The 21,597-nt window shown below is 44.8% G+C and overlaps 1 protein-coding gene and 1 pseudogene across 3 annotated transcripts in view; both read left to right on the top strand.

Moving 5' to 3' along the window:
- The window catches only part of GALNT18 (polypeptide N-acetylgalactosaminyltransferase 18), a 316,135-nt gene that overhangs the window by 274,383 nt on the left and 20,155 nt on the right, over nucleotides 1-21,597 (top strand). The window contains exon 10 of one of the 3 annotated variants that reach the window (XM_039863610.1): nucleotides 9,990-10,148. The exons of 1 other annotated variant lie outside the window; for it this stretch is intronic. In XM_039863610.1, coding sequence (XP_039719544.1) covers nucleotides 9,990-10,133 — 144 coding nt within the window. In that variant the 3' untranslated portion in view covers nucleotides 10,134-10,148. Of the gene's footprint in view, nucleotides 1-5,024; nucleotides 5,124-9,989; nucleotides 10,149-21,597 lie in introns of those variants that run through there. One more of the 3 variants, XM_039863611.1, reaches the window with a different exon arrangement.
- Nucleotides 20,396-20,514, top strand: LOC120603265 (uncharacterized; annotated as a pseudogene).

Raw genomic sequence — 21,597 nt, 5'->3', positions numbered from 1 at the left:
CTGCCTCCTTTGGAGAGACCATGGCTAAATCAGTCCTGATTCTGGCAGTCATGCCTTTCCCTAATAGGAGGAAGCCCTGGGTTCCCCCAAGTTCCCAGACACCTTGGGGTCCCTTCAGAGTGCTATTTCACAGCCTTCAGCCTCTACCCTTTAGTAGATAACAGCTAGAGCCAAAATTTATAGCCATGGGACTCTTCTGGCTCCTGTGACCTTCTCCTGGTGGAGAATGAAGGATATTTTCTAGGAAAATATATTATCCTAAAAATATTCTTCATTCGTAGCCTGGGCTTCAGATACCCAAAGAGAATGTCAAGGACACAGGCCAGAGAAATGGTTTATTCAACAAAGTACAGTTGAACAGTCACTGACCAAGAATGTCATTATTGACATAGTTGTTCTGACTTAACAACATTTTCAGAGTTTACTTAACTTTAGAAGTACACAGTGATTTAAAAAAAAAAAAGATATTTTAGTTTAGAAGATAGGTATATTTGTGCAATTATAATCTAGTGTTTAAAAGAGTTGTTACCTGCCTAAACACAAGAGTGAAGGATATCATGATGTGTGTGTCACCCGATGTACTATGTGTCACCTGGTGTACTACGCTGAGACTTCCTGAAATTGTCCACTGTAATCTCCACCACCTTGTTCATTTTGTGACTGATCTGCTGTGACATCAGTGACTGGTCAATTATAGGTCAGCAGATCACACGATCCCCACACCACACAGCATAGCAACTCATTCTTCAATGGTGTGTCATTTCTAATGATGACTATTTTTATGTAAACCTTCTATTGACATGTAACATATGCACAGAAAATAGACAAAAATAGACAAATTATAAATATATAGATTAATGGATTTTCAGAGCAAACATACTTGTGTAACCAGTACCCAGATCAAGAAAAAGAGTTTTGTTGCCTGATTTTGAATTCTATATAAATAGGATCACGGGTATATGCTTTCTCATTTTGGCTTTTTTTCTTCATTATATTTGTAAAGTATACCCGTGCTGTTACATGTAGCTGTAATTTGCTCATTTTATTACTATGTATTTATTCATTTTATGAATATACCATATTCACTACATGTTCTACTGTTGATGGACACTTGGGCTATTGCCAGTTCAGTAGTATTACAAATACTACTGCTGTGAACATCTCTGTTCATGTCATTTATTGCACATATACAATCATTTCTTTTGTATTTTTACCTCGGAGTCGAATCACTGAGTCATAGGGTTGACATATGTTCACTTTTCGCAGACACTGCCTATATTTGTCTGCTAGGGCTGCTGTAACGAAATGCCACAGGCTGGGTGTCTTGAACTGAAATTTATTTTCCCATAGTTCTGGAGACTGGAAAGTCTAAGTCAAAATGCCAGCTGATTTGGTTTCTGGTGAGAGCTCTCTTTCTGGCTTGTAGATGATCGCCTTCTAGCTGTGTCCTCACAAGGAAAGAGAGAATGAGCAAGCTCTCTGGTGTTGCTTCTTCAAAGGACATTAATCCTATTAGATCAGGGCTCTACCCTTATGACTTTATTTAACCTTAACTGGAAGATTTGGAAAATTCTCAGCCTATCCGTATTGTACAAAATGAGAAAGATTGTTCTGAAGAAAACACTAAGAATGTGGCAACGGCCATTTAACTAAGAGATTATGGATGGATGGGACTCATGAACTTATTCAGACATCACAGCAGCAGAAGGCAGAAATCGAGATGCCAGTTAAAACTGAAGAGAAAGTGGGACAGGATGAAGGAAGGCTATTATACTTCTTGGATGCTCCATGATGGGACCATAGCTTTATTCAGTTGTGAACAGGCACTGTTACTCAAGAAAAGGTAAGAGTGATGCTGAAGATGATTCAGAGATCATCAGGGCTGCGACTCCTACCACAGGCAGGGGTTAGGCTGCTTCCTCAAGGGTGGGCCTGCCTCTCTGGTTTCAGGTGGCCAAGATGACCCTGCCCAGTGCCTCAAGGGTGGGGCCAAAGCAGCAAGCAACTTGGGCAGGACCACTCTAGAGAGCTAAAGGGACGGGCAGCCCTGCAGAGCCATGGGGGTTATGCTGCCATCTCGCTAGGCCTGGAGGGCAGAGCATTAAACCAAAGAGAACTGTTCTCGAGCCTTAAGATCTTATGGGATTTGCCTTGCTGGATTTGGAACTAGCTTGGGACCCATCAGCCCTATCTTCCTCCAAGTTTCTCCCTTTTGGAATGAGATTATCTATCCTCTGCCTGTCCCATCATGTTTCGGAAGCACATATCTTGTCTGATTTCACGGGTTCTTAGCTGAAAGGAAATTTGCCTCTGAATGAATCATACCTCGAGTCTCACACATAACTGATTTAGATGATGTATGGACCTTACACGTTAGAGTTGATGCTAGAATGAGTTAAGACTTTGAGGATGTTGGGATGAAATGAATGTATTTTGCATGGGAGAAGGAAATGAATTTGAGGACTAGGGGATCAGGGGCAGAATACTATGAACTCAATTGTGTCACCCTAAAATTCATATGTTGAAGTATTCGCTAATACTGATTGTACTTGGAGCAAGGAAGTTATTAAGGATATATATATAAGATCATAAAAGTAGAGCCCTGATCCCATAGTATTGGTGTCCTTATAAGAAGAGACATCAGAGAGCTCCATCACTCTCTCTGCCACGTGAGAAAACAATAAGAAGGTGATCATCAGCAAGCTAGGAGGAGAGCTCTCACAAGAAAATGAATGGGCCAGCACCTTGATCTTGGACTTCATTAAATTACGTGAAAATAAATTTCTGTTGTTTAAGCCACCCAGCCTGTGGTATTTTGTTATGACAGCCAGAGCCAACTAATATACTGCCAAACAGTTTTCCAAATTAGTTGTATCAATTTTCACTCCCACCAGCTATATATTAGAGTTCTGGTTATTCCACATCCTTGCCAACATTTTGTATTATCTGTCTGTTTAAATTATAGACATCGTGGTGGGTTTACAGTGGTATTACATTGTGGTTTTAATTTGCATTACTCTGATTATTAATTCAGTTGGGCACCTAAATTTTCAGCTCAGAATATCCCCACATTGTTCTTGAGTGTGGACCAAAGTGGCCAGGTCACAAGTAGTTTGGCCTTTTTGTAAATTCCCTCTCTGCTTTTTAATACTTACAACCCAGGAGACGATGGGAGAATTTGCTTTTAATAAATCTATGTAGAAACCTGCAGAGTTGGTGCTTCTCTGGACCACTGGACAAATATGGCATAGTGGGTGAGCAGAGCCTGCCAGTCAGCCAGCTGCAAATGGTTCAACGTAAGACAGTTCGTATTGTAGTTAGGAACATAGATACTGGAGCCAGATCACCTGAGTCCAAATGTCAGCTTTGACACTTTCTAGTTATTTTAATCTGGACCTATTTTCTTATTTGTAAAATATGGATTAATAATATCATAAGGGTTGTCTGAGGATTTAGTATATGTAAAGTATTTAAAATAATGCCTGGCATATAGTAAGTGCTCAATAAATGTTAGCTATTAGTATTGCTATAATGATAATAATATTATTACTGCTCATTAAGTCTCGCTCAGTATAAATACCCTCAAGGTTCTAGCTCCAGCTCATGAACTAACTGACTTTCCTTGACCACGTGTGCCATGTTCCTTGGGTTTCTTCCCCGATCAAAGCCTACCCACAGAATATTGCAGCATCACTGAGTTGCTATAGCAGCAAAAACACAGTGGAGTAGGGAAAAGGGTAATGAACCCTTGTCCTGATGTGGGCGTCAGGAAGCCTGAGTCCTAGGCTTGGTCTTGCCACACACATATCTGCAATATCACCTTAACTGTCTTTGGGCCTTTATTTTGTTTTACTCTTTTATCGAGGCATAATTTTACACTAAAGTACAAAGAGTACAGCTCAGGGAGTTTCTACATTAGTAGACACTGTACAATCACCACCCAGATGAAGCCCGTCATCTACCTGGGCTTCCTCGGAACTTCCTGCTCTCGGTCAATAGCTCTATCCAAAGGTAATGACAATTCTGATCTCTAGCACTATTGATTAGTACTGTCTGGGCCCGTCTTCTTATCTGCAGATGAGGAAGCTGGACTGGCCATCTCCAGGCCCAACTCTGCCAATCTTCTCACTTCAAATTCTTTTGTTCTGAAATCGGCCTGGGGATCTGCGAGTTTGCACAGCGATTGCCAGGAATACTGGGAGCTAGCCTTCCCTTGATGCTTTGTAAATCAGCTTCTTGATATGACCTACAGCAAATCTTAAGGACTTGGGTTCCTCTCCCCATTCCTCAAAGCCGCAGCACCCTATGTAAGTGAGCTATACTAGGAACATGAGGTCCCAGTTGTCCTCTCCCACCAGGCCCACAGCTGAGGTGCACAGCGTTTAGTGCCCAAAGGCAAGAAGACTTGAAACCAACCTCAGGTCAGACACATTTCCCAGAACAGGGCAGTATAGGGACTCTCCTGTGACAGGAATTTATTGCTCTGGCCTGCCCAGTGAGCTAGGAAAGCCAGAGTGGACTGAGTCATCCTGGAGATGGGCTGTGTGTTGTTGGCCAGAGTTCATCCATCTCCCATATTATTTCCTAGGATGGCTGTAACAAGGACCACAGGGCGGTTTAAACAATTGAAATTTATTGTCTCATTGTGCTGGAGGCTAGAAGTCCAAGATCAAGGCATCAATAGAGTCATGCTCCTCCTGAAGGCGCTAGGGAAGAATCTGTTCCAGGCATCTCTCCTAGCTTCTGGTAATTCCTTAGCTTGTAGCAGCATAACTCCAACTTCACATGGCATTCTCCATGTGTGCATGTCTCTGTCCAGATTCCCCCTTTTTATAAGGCTGCCAGTCTTATTGGATTAGGGGCTCACCCCACTCCAGTATGACCTCATCCTAACTTAGCTAATGACATCTGCAACAACCCTATTTCCAAATAAGGTCACATTTTGAGGTACTGGGAGATTAGGACTTCGACATATGAATTTTTGAGATACACAGTGCAATGCATAAACACCCTCAAAGGGGAAGAATGTGACTAGAGATCCGATTTTCATGTCTTGGCTAAAAAGTGCTTCATGTGACTTCCTCTCACATTTCTTTACCCAGAGCTAGTCATGCGGTCCTGCCTAACTACAGAAGATGTGGGAAGTTAGGGTTTTCTGTGTGCCCAGGAAGCCTGGTCTCTGCCACATGACCTTAGATATTTTCTAAATCAGTTCCACCTGTAATAAATAAGAAACCAAGAAAACGGCTTCTGGTGATGTGAACTAACTTGCCTGAGGTCACACCAGCGAAGATAGGACTAGGAAGGATGCCTGTGTTTTGACTTCCAGTTTCTCCCTCATTTTCATTCATTCATTCATTCATCAAACATATGATAGCTTGTCTTCTAGGAAGTCCTCATATTTTAGAAAGTTTCCTTTCCCCTGAAAAACAAATTAGGTCTAGTGATAAGAATGGTTTTTGTAGAGCAACTTATCGCGTGGCCCAGCAGGACTCAAAGACATTCGGGACCCAAAGATTCCTCAGACTAGAAAGCTGGGCTGGATTCTCATCTGTGTTTAAACTCTTTGAGAGATTCTGCTTAAACTTTGTTTTAAAAGTTCACTCTGATATAGTTGTGATATACACAGGTCTCAGAGAAGGCCTTGAGTAGGAGAAAGCATAGTATAACTAATCAAATTAGTGAGGGGAAGCATACTAATTAATTAATGAATAAACGTAACCATTTTATTTAAATTAGCAGCAGATTTCAAGCAATCCTCAAAATAACTGAGAATATTAGCCCTAATTAGTGTAACAGCCTGGAAAATTTCTTCTGCTAGGGAAAATACAACAGTACTGTCTCCCCACAGACTCTTTATTTAGTCAATCACTCATTTACTTTCTCATTCATTCATTTGCTCATTCAAGAAACATGCATTGAGTATTATTTTATGCCAAGAATTGTAACAGACAAAAGTAGCTTTGCTCAAGCCCCTGACCTGGGGGAGTCCTAGTCTGGAGAGGGAAGCAGGCACTTAGATAATTACAATTCATATGATGCAGCCTACTTGCATCCTACTTGCAAACCGTCTTCTCGTTAGCCCATCCAAAGGAGAGACGGGACAAGACGGGACAAGTGTATGGGGACTCTTCCTATTCTTGCTGCCTAAATCTTCTAGACTGTAAAAGACACAGGGGGCAAAAATGTGCTTTTCCTGTGAGAAGATAAATTCTTGGCTATGGAAGGAAGGTGAAAGAGACTTCAATTCTTTCTAAAGTTTTTGAAATAGTGAAACTGCCACGTTTATGCTTCAGGAAGTGCTTTTTGACTCGGTATAAAGATTAGGTAAAATAAGTATTCTATTTTTACCCAAGATGAATTCCATGTTAGATCAGATATTATATTTAATAAAAGTAAGGAAAGTATGGAATCGTAGATGGACTTTGGTACCTTTGCTTTTTGGAATTTGCAGGAGGGGATTTCTTTCTCATTTTTTAAAGTTCTTACTTGGCTATTCATACGTGCACACATACAGAGAGAGAGGGAAGGGAGAGGAGGGAGAGAAAGGAGAGAGAGGGAGTGACAGAGAAATGAATGAACAAATGTGCTTGCTTCTCTGTCTGCTACTTCTCTAGAAACTGCCCTTCCCACACAGGGTCATAATGAAGCTGTTTGGCAGTCCTAGTGGCAATGCATGGACCGTTAGAGGTTTCTCATGGATTGTGCTTGAGCCCCCAGATCTTTCAAGTAACATCTCAGAGGCAATTCAGAAAGTTTTACTTTGTGGGCCAAGAATTAACATCGTCTGCTGCTTCTCTGTGAACTTTGAGAGATTTATCCACTTCCCTGTGATTTTTATTTATAAATAAATCAGAGTGCCAGGCATTGAGTGGTTGTGAGGTTTTTGGAAAACTTCCCTGAGTTTTCTTATTGGCTCTGAAGGGATGGAATTGTGCCCTCTGCAACTCCTCATGTGTGGTTGTATTGCCCACGTGCCTCCTGACAAATGTTAGTGGAGGACTCTGACTAGGTTATAGTTTGAGGGGACCCTCAACCAGTCCTGAAAATTTGGCTGGTCACCTTCAGCTCTGCATTATTCGGGGCCTAATCCACAGAGGGTAATTTGGATCTTTTGATTTATGGGCCTTTGAGCTGTAGCCTAGCATAATTCCAGGGGTCCTTGTTCCCTTAGGATGCAGAGTGAGTGGTGCCTCAGGGGTGATGCAGGGGGCTGTCTCTGCACACCCTCTGGGCAGCCACCACTCAGCCTCTCCCTGTGGCACTTCCACTCACAGCGCAGGGTGGTCATTTGAGGGGGCAGTCTTTGCTCCCCAGAATCCAGGGCAATGACAGTGCACTCACTGCTTAGGGTCAGGTAAGGCTGGGATCTAGTCCCCCTTCTGCCCATACTACATAAATGATTGCAGCAAGTGACTTAATCTCTCTAGTGTCCAATTATGTCTTAATCTGTAAAATTGGGACAACAATATACACTTCACTGAAGTATTGTGAGGGCTCTGATGGTCTGTATGTGACAACACTTAGCCCAGTGCTTAGAACATGATTATTGGTATTTTTATGTCATACACAAAGGCAGCCTCTCTAAGGGTGAAGAAGGGGGATACTAATGGCTGGGACAAGTAGAGAAGACCACCTGCAGCAATTGCCCCCAGAAACAGGATTTAGTGGCTCTCTTCATCCTTGTAGCCCCTTGAAGCATCTATGAAGACCAAGTTCCTAACGCATCCTACCTGCGTCCCAGGGCTCAGGAACTCACTCCTCTCTGTGTCTGCCCGTCAGTGACTGATAAGTGAATAGACTGTTTTATTAATGCAGCCTGTAGTCTCACTCCTCCCCTACAGCCCTACTAAAAGGACAGAACTTGCCTGTGCTGGGCCCCAGTGGGGGCTGTTTGGGTGTGAATCCCTGCTCCGCCACTCATTAGCTGTAAGAAAAGTATAGGACAAGACACTTAATTTCTCTTTACCTTAAATATCTGTAAACGAAACATAGTTCGTAGTAAATGCTACTTAACTATTATATTATTTTTTGTTTACTAATATACATTATATAATATATTTGCATATGTATATGTGTGTGTGTGTGTGTGTGTGTGTGTGTGTGTGTGTATAAAATTACTATGTCGGTCTCCCTAGACAACTTCCATATGTCAGTTCATCTTAAAACTATGTTGCCAGCTTCTTCCCACTTTAAAGATGTTGACCCAAAGAAATAAAGGTATACTCAAGTCCCACCCCTAATAAATGGTAGGTGCAGGCCCATCATGCCTAGAACAAGATGGTAGGTGTAAGATGGTAAGTGTAAGATGGTTGTTACCTAAGAGCATCCACCTCCCAGGTGAGGAAAGAGCTCGAGGCTGGGAAGTGCAGGCTAACCGCCAGTGCCGCTTCTTCTCCTACCACTGCCTTCTCTAGATTCTGGCTGCTTCCACAAGGCTAGCCCAGGTGACCCTCACGGAGCTCCCTCTCCATCATAGGCACCCATTGGACCTGCCTGTGGTCATCAGCCTAGAGTTGATCCACTCTGGCTAAGGTGAGCACCCAGCCAGCTTCCCACCCTGCTTTTGAAAAGCACCCCATTTCCCTTGCCCTTTTGGTAGCTACACACAGAGCAGAGCCAGTGGCCCTGACGCATTGGCTCAGCATGGGGCGCAGGTGCCCAGGGACAGAGAGGATGGGTATGTTAGGCACACAGAAGTTGGAGCCGCAGTGGGAGACTTCTCTTTCACCGAGTGCTGGTGAACTCTGGCCGCTCCTGTAGCTTCGGTGCTAAAAAAAGGAGCCACTTGATTTCTTGTTCATTCCACATGATATGTTCTTCACTTCATGTCCAAACTGCACAATTAGAGTGGTAAACAGCGAGTTTTGCATGACTTTTATTACGCTCCCACAGGCCAAGAAGAAGCAGTCACTAGCAGCACCACAGTAGCCCAACACTGAGGAAAGTGCTTCCTGCTCACTACCCAGAGAAAGGCTGAGCCTCTCACCCTCCACCTGACATTCTTTTGAGAGCTTTGCTCCTCAAGCTTCTCTGGACATGGGAACTGAGCCAGTGTCAGAGGAGCTAAATTTAGATCTCGACTTGGCTCTGTTCTCTCTGACAATTCACTTCACCTCTGTGAGTCTCAGCTTCCTGATCAGTAAAATGGGGTGGATGCTGAATTTTAATAAAGTAACAATCCTGTACGTGCCTAGCACCAAGTCTAATATAGAACTGGGCTCGATAATGTTGGTTTTTTTTTTCTAGTTAGGGCAGTCCCTTAACATCTTTTGAGAGTTTGCTAGTCTACCTAAAGATAAGAATACTAACAACAGCTTACATTCATTCATTTATTTATTTTACTGTTCCTAAGCATCTTTCTAAATGCTTTGTGTATGTAATCTCGGTTAATACTCAGCAGCCCTGGGAAGTAAATACTGCACTTCTCCACCTGAACAGGGAGAAAAACTGGGTCTCAAGGCAGTTATGTAACTTGCTCAGGGCCATACTGCTACCAAGTCGGGGCACTTGGTTCCCTAACTGCTGAGCCCAGGCTCAGAGCTATGACCCAGGACTGCCTCCCTGGTTCCATTAAGTATGCGGTCTCTGCTCTCAGGACGTTCTCAGGACAGAGACAGGACAATAAGCCAGCACAGAGTGATGTGATGAAGGCTTGGTACCTAAGGGATGCCAGGGCACACTTGCTGGATGAATAAAGGCCGCAGTGAGAGGACAGGGGAAGGAGTGGCTGATGTAGCCAACCACCAGGCACACTCTTCTTCTCAGGATCTAAAGGAAAACTAAGTCTGGTTTGCAGTTTTCTCCCTGAAGGGTCTTATGGCAGGTTCCCAAGACTGGACAGAAGAGATTTGAAAATACTACCCCATCGGCACCACCCTTCCCATCCACTCTGGGCTGGAACACGGGACACAGGCGGGTCAGCTCTCTCTTGACTCGTAAGGATTCTTTCCATGTGCTCACCTTTGGGGTTTCCCCTTTCTCCCAAGGAACTGGAACAATCATCTCCCCATCGGAAGACATCTAGTCTCAGCATTCCAGGGCCAAAGCATCAGATCCAAAGGCCCCCACTCCGCTCCCCACCCCCCGCTTGTTATCCCTCAGGTCTCAGCCTGAGGCCACTTCTTTCCTGACCACCCTATCTATGGTGGTCACTTATGATTCTCAGATCTCTGCATCTGATTCCTGTATCACAGCTCTTGTATTAGACGTATAAACGTAATTATAATCACAGTTGCCAGCGGATTTGTTTACTTGTTTATGGTCTCCTTCCACCACTAGATCTTAAGTTCCTTGAGAGCAGGCACTTTGTTCTCCAGTGTATCCCTTGTTTCTGGCACAGTGCCTGGCTGGGAATAGGCATTCATGCACCTCTGGTTAGTAAATGGATCTGTTCATAAAGTTGGTGGGTTTCTGCCTAAATGAAGGTAGTCTTTTTAACAAAAACCTCATAGCAATTTGCTCAGACACACTGGCTTTACCACTTGCCAGCTTTAACCTGAAGCCTAATTCTCCTTCTGTAAAACGGAGTTAAAACCATTCGATAGAGATTTTGTGAAGATTAAATGGAGAAACACACAGGGTGCTCAGCACTATGCCTGGCACACAGTAAGTCTTCAACTGATATATTGCAGTTGCTCTTATTTTTATTAGTTGTGTTAGTTATTATTATTCAAGACAAGATCTGGCAAGATCTATGTCTCTTCTTTTAGACTCAGTATCTTTCCATGGAGACCCAGGCATGGGAGCTTGAGAGATGTGCCCTTCCCCGCTGGAATGGAAGGCACATCCTGGTCATTTTTCTTGTTGAGGGCCAGTTGCTATTGGCACAGGTTTGGGCAGGAATGGGGGACACCTCTTTCCATCAAGGCCTCTCCTGCCACCAAGGCTTTCTGGCACACAGAAGCTGGCCTGCCTTTCCATTTGACTCAACTCCCAGGCAAGAGACACTTCCTAGACCCCAAGGATTCTACTGGCCGGGCTGCATTGACTGACACTCCCCCCATAGAGTTTTCCATAACTCACTTCCCCACCCAAGGTGGTCTTCAAGAACTGCATCCAAGAAAGCCCAGGATAAGAGCAACAAGGCAGTGACAGAGCATAAGTTGCAAGCATTTCATCCGAGAAGAGACAGCTCCTGAACAGCAAAGGTACCGTGCCCCTCCCCACCAGGCACTTCCTCTTTCATCCATTTGGACTACATCACTTGCTGCTCCTTCACTGCTGCCTGTTAGCAGGGTGTCAGTGTCGTTTTGGGTAGAGCAGTTCTTCACAGTGTGGGACTGTCATACTCAGTGTGAGATGTTCAGCATCCCTGGACCGTGACCAGCAGTAATGTCATTGTGGGATCCAAACATGCATTTCCAACGGTGCCCTGGAGGAGGTGGTATCCCCCCTTGCTGAGAATGTGACAAAGGAAGAGCATAAGAAATGGACTCTGGGATTTGAGAATGGCTGATGTCATTGAGTGAGCATCTCTAAATGGTGTTTATATCAGGGAAGCTTAAGGATATATTTGTTTATTTCAAGAAAGTTCCTAAGTGGATGTGTTCAGAATATCTCATGGCCGTAAATCGATTATTATATCTGATTTCCCCAACTAACTCCATTGTCATCATCACACTGCCTTTGTCCCAGCTGCTTTTACTGAATCTCTTTCTTGCTGCACGTTAGTCCTGCCAGCATAGAGCTTTAAGTGGAGTCCTTGAGGTTAACTCTGTGTTAATATACTGGAAATTTTAGCGGAGCTGGGCCCTCTAAATCAATCACCAGAACAGCTTTATTTTTTTTCTCGCTCAGAAATACACTATTAAATGCAGGAACACGTGTGGGAGGGGAGGTTGGCTCGGGTGAAGGACACGCTTAAAAAGAAAATTTTATAACATTTTTTTTCTGCAGGAAAAAGGACTTGCTGGTATTCTTGTAGAACTGAACTACAGAACACATTTATGTCTCTGCAGTATCTGTAGCTCCTCAGAATATTCTGGGCTGTTCAGAAGTCACTCAGTCATATTTGCCTATGGCATAATAGGTGCTTAATAAATTAAATGTGTGTTGAATAAAGGAATGATTAAACTCATGGAAAATTAAAGCCTTTTAAGTGATGGCCACAAAATGGACTGAGCCAGTGTTCACCTTCTCAGTCCCTCATGGGGAGGTTCTTGGGTGGCAAGTTTTGCCCTGGCACCTAACCCTGGAAAATGAGGACAGTCGATGCAAGAGAGCAGTTCACCCCCCACGCTGCACGTGGCGATCGCGGAATGTCTGGGGGACATGGTAGTGAGAGCACCTCCATCCAGGGAGGTGGATGAGGAGGTGGAGTCGGTGAGTTTAGATTCCCCTTCCCCTAGAGTTCACTGTGAAGGGCCATTTATTAGTGGAGTTGAGAGAAAGTGTATATTATGATTTGCTTTTTAAGGAAAGTAAGAAGGGAGCATGTTTGAGGCTGAGATAAAGAAGTCAGTAGTAGAGAAAGAGGTCATGTATATGGAGAGAATGAAGCAACATTCTAGGATAAAGACAGGATAAAGACAGAGAGGATGAGATCCAAGGCTAGTGACATTGGTCCTGGACCACAGGAGAGGAAATTCTGCCCCTGAGGGCCAAAGGCAGGAAGGAGGGGGTTCAGGAGGAACAGGTCGCAGACTGTCTTGCAAGTGAAGCCTGTTAGAGAATAGAGAAGCTTTGAAAAGTCTGCTGAGGAGGAGTGGCTCGGAGGCTGAGCAAGCACCCAGAGAAGGAATACCAGGTGGTGTGGAGGGGCCTGGTTGAAGTTGGTGACCAGGAGTTTGGGGTTGGTCTAACTTGCCCAGTTCTGTGAGTTTTCTTGGATATCACCCAACATCCAGGGAACCCATGTGAAGAAGGCAAATGAGGCTATGGAGGTGAGATTTACAGGGTGTCAGGGAAGAAGGAATCAGGAATTACAGACTTGAAAGCGCTGGCAAAGGGATGGTTGAAGGAACTTGGGTGCAGCCCTTTCTAAGGATGTGGAGAGGCCAGGAGGAGATGAAAATGTGGGTGCTGCTGAAAATGTGTGTCAGCTCCGGTTTGCATCCCTGATGGCAGAATCAGGAGATTCAAAAGCACGCAAGAATGGCAGTGTCCTCCAGGAAGAGCCATTTTGGTAGGTACAGGAAAAGTCCCTGATTGGAAAGGACTGTCCTTCAAAGATATTGGGAGTTTGATAGGCAATTTCAGAAGAGTCAAAGGAAGAGTTAGGAGGACAAACAAGGGAAGGTCAACCAGAAGTTTAAAGAGGACGAGAAAGCCTCATAAAGACAACAAAAATTAAATTCTGTGACACACTTCAGCCCCATGGGAACTGGGTGGATGGGAGGAATAGGATGGCAGAATCAGGTTGGGGAAACCACATCTCTTTGTTCTGCATCCACTGCAGTCACCTTGGTTCCCAACTTTTGTGCTCAGGACAAAGCGACCACTTTCAAAGCTCACTTTGTCATAACAGCAACTGAACTGCATCCCAGTCTCATCATACTGCATTCAGTTCGGGATTAGAAGGGCTTTGTGGAGACTCCACTCTGCCAGAGGAAGGGATCAGAGTCCCAGCTGCCAAGGAGGAAAAAAGGCTTGGTCATGGTGACCTTGCGAGGTCAGGGAAGCCTTCCTGGAGGAGGAGCTATACCTGGACCTTAAAGGAAGCACAGGATGCGTGGAGTAAGCAGAGCGGAGGAGAGCTTCAGGAATGAGGGTGCCTATGGAAGGGGTGGAATCAAACCTTCCTCTCTTTCTTTAGTAAGAAGAGTGTATTGTACTGGTTGAGAGCTGGATGACCCGAATTCAGTTTCCAGATCTCCCACTTGCTATCTATTCATTTACCTCTGTATAATTCTGTTTTCTCTCCTAAAAATGGAGATAATATTACCCAATTATACAGGATTATTTTGAGGATTAAATGAGCATATTTGTAAAACACTTAGCTCAGTAAATGAGAACTATTATTATTATTATAATTAGTTATTTTCTTTAATCATGAGGGGAAGAAAAGAACAGTGATTTGCCAAGTGCCTATACTCTGTGCCATATATTTTACAAACACATCTGTGAAATGAGCTACCTGTGTAAGTACACTTTTGCTACATCCCAAACTATCCCAATATTTAGTGACTTAAGACATACTATTTAGCTTCAGATTCTGAGGGCAGGCAATTTGGATTGTGCTGTGTTGTGTTGGGCTGTCCTTTCCTTCTGCTGGTCTCAGCTGGGCTCATTCAGGCATCTGCGGCCAACTGCTGGTAAGCTTGTTGAGTTGGCTTCCAGAGGTTGCCTGACTGCCAGCTGCTGTGAAGGAGCTTCTGGAGCATGTGTGTTTCATCATCCAGCAGGCTAGCTCAGGCTGCTTCACATGATGGTGATGACCAGGGTTCCTAAGAGCAGCAAGAAAGGGCAAGTGCTACTGCATGAGTGCTTTTCAGGTCTCTGCTTGTGTCAATTTGCTATGGAAATTTTGTCATTGGCCAAAGTAATTCATATGGCCAAGCACAGACTCAAAGAGCAGAGAAATAGACTCCATCTTTGAAAGAAGGAGCTACAATGTTATACTGCAAAGTAGTTAGCATGCAAGGATGGGGAAAATCTGTGGCAGTTTTTATAACTTATCATAACACCTGTCATGGTCACTTTGTGTTTCATTTACTCATTCATTCAATTTTTCACTCGAAAATATGTATTGAGCAGCTATCTTGTGGTATGGCAAGGAAAGGAATCTCTAAAAAAGAATGGCCATACTTTTCTAACGCTTCCTCTGTCATAGCGCAATCCATCTGGCATTGCTATGCGAGGTCTGGAACATCCAGCAGAAACATGAGCTAGACCTTTTTCCTCCAGTAAAGCAGGTTATATTCGTCCTAGGTAAGAGGGAAATGGAGATGGAGATAGTTTTGGAACAAGCAAAATAGAGAGATTCATATTTACAAATTAAAATCAGGCACAAATATTTCATCCATATGAAGACCATTTTTCTGGGCTAACTTCTCCCTGCTGGATCTTAACCTGTAGGTTTTATTACCATGCTCTTTCCTCCATCTTTCTGATCACCAAGCTAGCTGGTGAGTCCAGTCCCCACTGGCCATATGTTAAAGTCTCTGTTAAACACACACACACACACACACACACACACACACCTCTTTTCCTGGGGCTATTTTAAGCTCTTCTTAATTCAGTGTAGGATAACGGTTGTGATGTGCCACAGGAGACTGAGCCCCTTCATTGCTCATGGAACCAGGTAAGGGTTAGACCTGGCATGGACTGTGTCCTGGAGATAAATATTGAGAGCACTGCAGAGAGGATCCTGTTCCACCCAGGCTATTAACCCACAGAGTTTTGTGGAGGAGGATGGTGTCAAAGATATTGGTCCAAACTTGGGCAGATAGAAGATTAGAGGAGTTTTAGAGTAAAAGATATAAAGCAGGTACCAGGGAGGGAGTCTCGATGGGTTTCTGAGCTGAAGATCACTGTCCCTAGAATAGTTTGTTAACACATTCATTTAATCAACAAATCTGTTTTGAGTATATGTTATCTGTCAAGCAGTGGGTTAGATAGTAGAGACACAATTGTGAACAAGACAAGCATGGTCCCTGCCCTCAGAGAACTTAGAACCTAATGGTAAGTAACCAGTATTAAAAGAGCATTACTGATAGCTAATGCTAACCAGCACTAAGTCCATATTATTTCCCAACAGCCCCATGCAGTTGGTACTGTTATTTCCTGCTTTTACAGAGGAGTAAATTGAGAGCATGAATGGCCAAGTAAATTGTCTATAATCATACAGCGAATGAACAATGAGGGGAGGACTCGAATGAGGCAGTTCAGATCCAGAGTCAGTGTTTCTTGAATCAACCCCCTTCGACTCTACCCTGACTAGCTCCCTTAGTGTATATTTTTCAAGTCCCTTGAACTTTTCCTTAAGAGCCATGCATCACATTTTGTGATTCTATTTTTGTGTGATTATTTGGTGAGGGAGCATAGCAAAATGGCGTGTCAGTCAGTTCAGGCTCCGTTATGCTCCAGTAACATAACAGATGACCTCAAAATCCAAGTGGTTTATAATGACAAACATTTCTCGGTCATGCTACATGTCCAAGTCTTTTCTGGCCCTATCTTTCTTTTGCAGTGCCCTATCAAAAGCAGCCAATAGTAACAAAGGGACAAGCTCATTTGCCATGGTATCAGTCTACTAAGTTATTGCAAGCAACACATTTGCCAAATGTTTCTTTATTGCATAAAAGAGGTCACCATCTTTTCATCTTCCAGAGATGGTTCCTCACTGACCACTTTCTGGCCCCAGAGTCAGTGTCCCATATTTTAAGGTTTAGCACTACCCGATCTAGTATCAATGTCTTTATCATTCAGCTTAGGCTGAGATTCCCCAAATCACAGTGGCTTAAAATAAGAAATACTTATTTCTTGCTCATGCCTCATGGTCATTATGGTTAAGCTTTAGCATTATGTCATCTCACCTGTTTCTAAGGCCAAAGAAGTAACCCCCATCTGAGACACTGCCAGTCCAATGGCAGAAAGCATAACGGGATGTGGTAGATCACATGATTGCTCTTAAAGCTTCTGAATGGAAATGACACATGTCTCTCCCACTCACAGTTCATTGGTTAAAGACATGTGGCCAAGTCTGACACTAAAGACGAGGAGATGTGTAACAGGCCTCATAGGACAGGGCTGTGAATCAACCCGTTACAGTGGTTAAGGAACCTGTCACAAGTTAATGCAGTTGGCAGACTGTTGTGTTTTGGAAAAGAGGATTGTCAGGGCACATTTTCCTCAGTGTACTTGATATGTTCCACCTTAGCTGTTTGTCAATAGACACAGCTTGTGACAGACAAGTAGACATAGCTAAAAGGGCTTTGAGCAGTACCTTCCAAAATAGGGGCCGAAATGGGACCCAATAGCCAGATAGCAGACATTTAAGGTTTCTTGAAGATAAAGAACTTCCTGATCAATGAGCAAACTGTATTTATTCATCTCAAGGGACGAGGTTGTTATCTACACCAAGAAGAACTAAAACAAATTTGGATAGCTTAAGCTAAAAACAAAGAGCAGATGATATTAGAGAAAATCTGGGGTGATTCATTTACGGACTCAAAGGGAGGGTTGACTGGGGAAGGCAGGAACAGGAGCAGCTCCCTCAGCCTCATCAGTAAAAGTACAAGGATCTTCTCCAGCTAAATATGTTCTGACTATAGGACTAAGCCTCATCTTAGCCTCATCTCAGTGTCTCTTCATTTCTTGTTTTAAATTAATGCGGGAAGAGAGCCACCTTGGCCCTTTAACAGCTCCACTCTCACCAATGGGCAGGTAGAGTCGCAGAATACAGACTTTTTGGGGGCCATTCTCTCAGGAGGTGGATCATTGTTAGACCTACAGTGACACCTCCTCTTGCCCCTTCACAGCTGCCTGCCCTAATCCCTGGTTCTGCACCCTCTCACCTTGTTCTGACAGCAGCGCACATCCTGTACACATCCTTCTTCCCCATGACAAGCCTAGTTCTTTTCTGATCCACCACCCTGGCCCACAGGGTGATTGGACTTCCTTTGTGATCTCTCCTTTGTCAGTGTGCTTCTGTCTGAAGTGACCATCATTTGCAGCCCCCATCTGCGTCAGAGCACTCTGCTGAAGAGAGCTATCCAAGCAGGCACCTGTGTCAAGTAACGAGGCTGGTCTGGCGTGCAGGTAGAGAGCAGGAAGCGCAAGGGAGGGGCAGCGGCAGCAGCAGAACCTGGCTGAGTGCCAAGGTCCAGGCTGGGGGATTTGGCAAACACTGCTCCCTAGAGACAGATCCAGTCTAGGGCACCTGTTCTTTGTCTTATCCAGGACCGTTCCAGTCTTATTTCTCCATAGCTCAAGCTTCCTCTACAATTCTCCGCTTCTTCACTTATATCCGAATGCTGGGTAATGTTCATATACTCAGCCCACTCCGAAGGATTAATGAAGGCTATGTGAGCCTCCAAGATCTCTAGCTTTTCACCCACTGAAGAAAGCATACTGGCATTCAAATAAGTGAGATATTTCCTTATCTCATAAGAAAGTCAGATATTTACAAACTTTAATACTTTATTGTTGACTTGTTTTATTATAATGAATAATCATACTCACATGACATTTGCATTCACCTTGTAGCTAAGGACCACCTTTGATATGACTTGATTAACCTTTTGCTTATCCCCTTTGGTGTTCTGGAAATGTCTCCTATATGTTTTGTGTTAGTCAAGACCCTGGGTTGCAAGTAACAGAATCCTAACTCAAGCCAACTGAAATGAAAAAGAAATTTTATCATCTCATATAACTGACATCCCATTTCTGGCTCTGGGTTCAGGCAGGGCTAAAACCAGGGGCTTGAATGTAGCTGCCTAACTCTCTCTCTCTCAGTCTCTCTCTCTCTCTCGCTCTCTCTCTCTCTCGGTCTCGCTCTCTCTCGCTCTCGGTCTGGCTCTCTCTCTCTCTCTCTTTCTTTCTCTCTCTCTCTCTCTCTCTCTCTCTCTCTCTCTCTCTCTCTCTCTCTCTTTCTCTCTCTTCCCTTTTGACTCTGGTTTCCTTCATGTATAACCTTAGTCTCTCTTATAGTTAAGGAGGAAGGGGCTTCCCTGATTCACCTTAAGAAGAAGGCAGCTCCGGGCTTAGAGCCTTCCAGTTTGATCCCACAAACAGAAAATTCCAGGAAAGACTTTCATTGGGCCAGACTAGGTCACATACATATCCTGGAACCAAACCCTGGGCCAGCTTGTGAAACATGCCTACCCGTATGGCCAAAGTGAGACAAGATGCTGTTATAAGAAAGCAAAAAAACTCTTAAACATCAAGAATCCTGCAGCCATCGTTTCCGGTTTGTCTCTGTTCTCTCACTGGTAATTCTGCTCAACCCTCAGTTTCCAAGCAGGAAGTCCAGGGTGACCCCTGTCACCTGGCTCTCTCCTGGGCAGAGAAGTTCACAGGGAAACACTGGGCCCAGGGTATACCAGGAACTCAGAATGACACAGGAAGAGAAGACACAGCAAGGTGGGGGAGTAGTGTTGCCGATAGGGCGGGCTAGGTTGCAAACAACTCCATAGTGAGCAACAGGAAAATGGCTGACATCTGTGCTGTGGGCACATAGACAGCTATGAAAGGAAGTCAGACTTCCCTAGCCCAGCGAGAGCATCAGGCGGCTGCTTCCCAGGCTGCCCAGTTCAGGCCCCTTGGTTCAAAGCTCTGCCCCTCTTTCTGCCGCCCTGCAGACCTGCAGCTGAACTCTCCCAGGCAGACCTGCAAAAGTGACCTGAGTTACCTCTAGGTCAGGCTTTCTTTCCACGCCCCTTGAATGTTTCTCACTCCAAAGACTCTGAGAAACCCTCAGATGTGCTAATAAATAGAAGGACAGTTGATCTGAAGCCAAAAGGGTGCTGTCCAAACTCTTCAGTCCCCAAGCTGCTTTTCCAGCCTTATCTTCTTCCCGCGCCGCACTGCCCCCCTCCCGCCGCTGCCCCCTTAGTCTGCTCTAAGCCTGGCCCTGAGGCTGTTCCCTTCACCTTCCAGCATGGCCGTCTCCCCACCAGGCTGAGAATTCCTCAAAGGAGGGCATGTCTGGCTCCTGTCTGTGCCCAATGCCCAGCTTAGGCGCACACCCTGGAGGGCACAAAGGAAAATATGCTGAATTAAATTGGATCAACTACTGACCATGGTTTGAGTGCCAGTTATAAACCTCTCCCTCCAAACCTAGGGAGTGCATGTGCTTAGCCTCATCTGTTCCCCCTCCACCAGGGAAACAGGCTCACAAGGTGGAGCCCTGAGCTAGGGGCCTAGCTTTCCACATTTCTGCTCCTTCACAGTTGCAGCAAGCAGCATGTTTATCAATGTGTCCATTCCCAATAGCTACCTGGTTCTGTGGTTAGTGAACATAAGATCATTTTGGAAATGACTCCCCTTCGTTCCTGATTTAGCATCAATGCCCTGCGGCCTTCAGCATGATAACTAACCTCTGTGTCAAGGGGTTAATGACCAGTAGCCAAACCCTCAAATCAGCCCTCCCTCTCTGCAGAGGGGCTGGTAGTAGCTCGTTCTTGGTAAAGAAGACAAAGAGCCCATTTCTAGCACATATTATGAGTGTCACTACCACCACTTTACACTGAAATTTAATAAAGCAGTGCTCTTCTCTCCCATCACACCCACCCCCTGCTTGCTGTTTCCATGAATCCTGACCCACAGGCCTTCCGGCCAGTCAGACATGGGGCAGGGCCACAGTTATGAGGGCAGTTGAGACAGGGCAGCTGACCAGCAGTCCCTACTGGGTTTTCTCCTTCTATCCCAAAGATACTTCTGTCCCTGCCTGCCTGTTCTTGCCCTGCAGTCCTTGTGAGCTGACCAGGGGCTGTCAATATTTCAAGCCTCAATCCACGGCTATGCCACCCTGAACAAGCCCGATCCTATCTGATCTCAGAAGCTAAGCAGGGTCGGGCCTGGTTAGTACTTGGATGGGAGACCACCTAGGAAGACCGGGTGCTGTAGTCGTAAAAAATAAAAAATGAGGGATTCTAAGCTGACAAGATCCTTGCAATATGTGAGGTCAACCAAGGGTTGCCTCACCTAAAAAAAATAAAAAATAAAAATAAATAATAAATTTCAAGCCTCACAACTGCATTTTACGGGTCAGGAAACTCAGGCTCAGAGTGGCTTCCCGGCCAGGAAGTGAAAGTGAAGGCCCACCTGACTTGGAAGCCCATGTTCTCTCTATCCCAGCAGGCTACCTGTCTCCTAGACTGATGGTTCTCAAATGTTCACCTCCATCAGACTTACCTGGAAGGCTTGTTAAAACACAGATTCCTGATTCAGAGTTCCTGAATCAGTCGGTCTGGGCTTGGGTACAAAAGTGTGCATTTCTACTAAGTTTCCAGATGACTCTGGGACCATATCTGAGAGCCATTGTCCTAAATATTGGTGCTTCCCAACCTCTTGGCCACCCTCATCAGACGCATAAGAACAATGTCGTTGCATATAGGGATCCAGCTGGCCCGCCACAATAAGAGGGAGGCTTGGAATCCAGGAAGTTGTCGGTACTGCCTCTACATTTCCTCCTGAGGTTGCACAAAGTCTCCTTCATACAGCTGGTTTCCAAGCTTGGCCGCACATTGGAATCACCTGCCCATGTCTAGGTCCCACCCCCTAAGATTGTGATTGATGGGTTTAAGGCTTTCCAGATGGTTGTAATGTGAAGCCAAGGTGGAGACCACTGCCTTAGCCTGATTGCATTTAGGACTGTGTCCTTTTGGTTCCTCTCTCCTCCTCTGTTTCATTTGCTTGTCAATCTTTCTTCTCTTCCAAGATCCAACACACATCCGCTCCTCCAGAAAGCCCACTCCAATGCAGTGGTCCAGCCCACGGGTTGGCCCCCATTCAGTGATCTTTGCCAACCCCCCTCCATTCTGACACTTTGTAACCACCTCATTATGTGTCATTTTCGACCCCTAGACTGTGTCTCTAAATACCTCTAAGGTGCCTCACTCTTCAAGGGCCCCCACTCTATACGCTGGCGTTATTGCCAAGGAAACGTCACTTAATGGAGGAAATAAAGCTGCTCAAAATCCACATGCCCGT

This window comes from Pteropus medius, unplaced genomic scaffold (genome assembly GCF_902729225.1).
Source record: "Pteropus medius unplaced genomic scaffold, Ma_sr-lr_union100, whole genome shotgun sequence".
In the NCBI taxonomy this organism is placed as follows: Eukaryota; Metazoa; Chordata; class Mammalia; order Chiroptera; family Pteropodidae; genus Pteropus; species Pteropus medius.
This window is presented reverse-complemented; position numbering and strand designations above follow the sequence as displayed.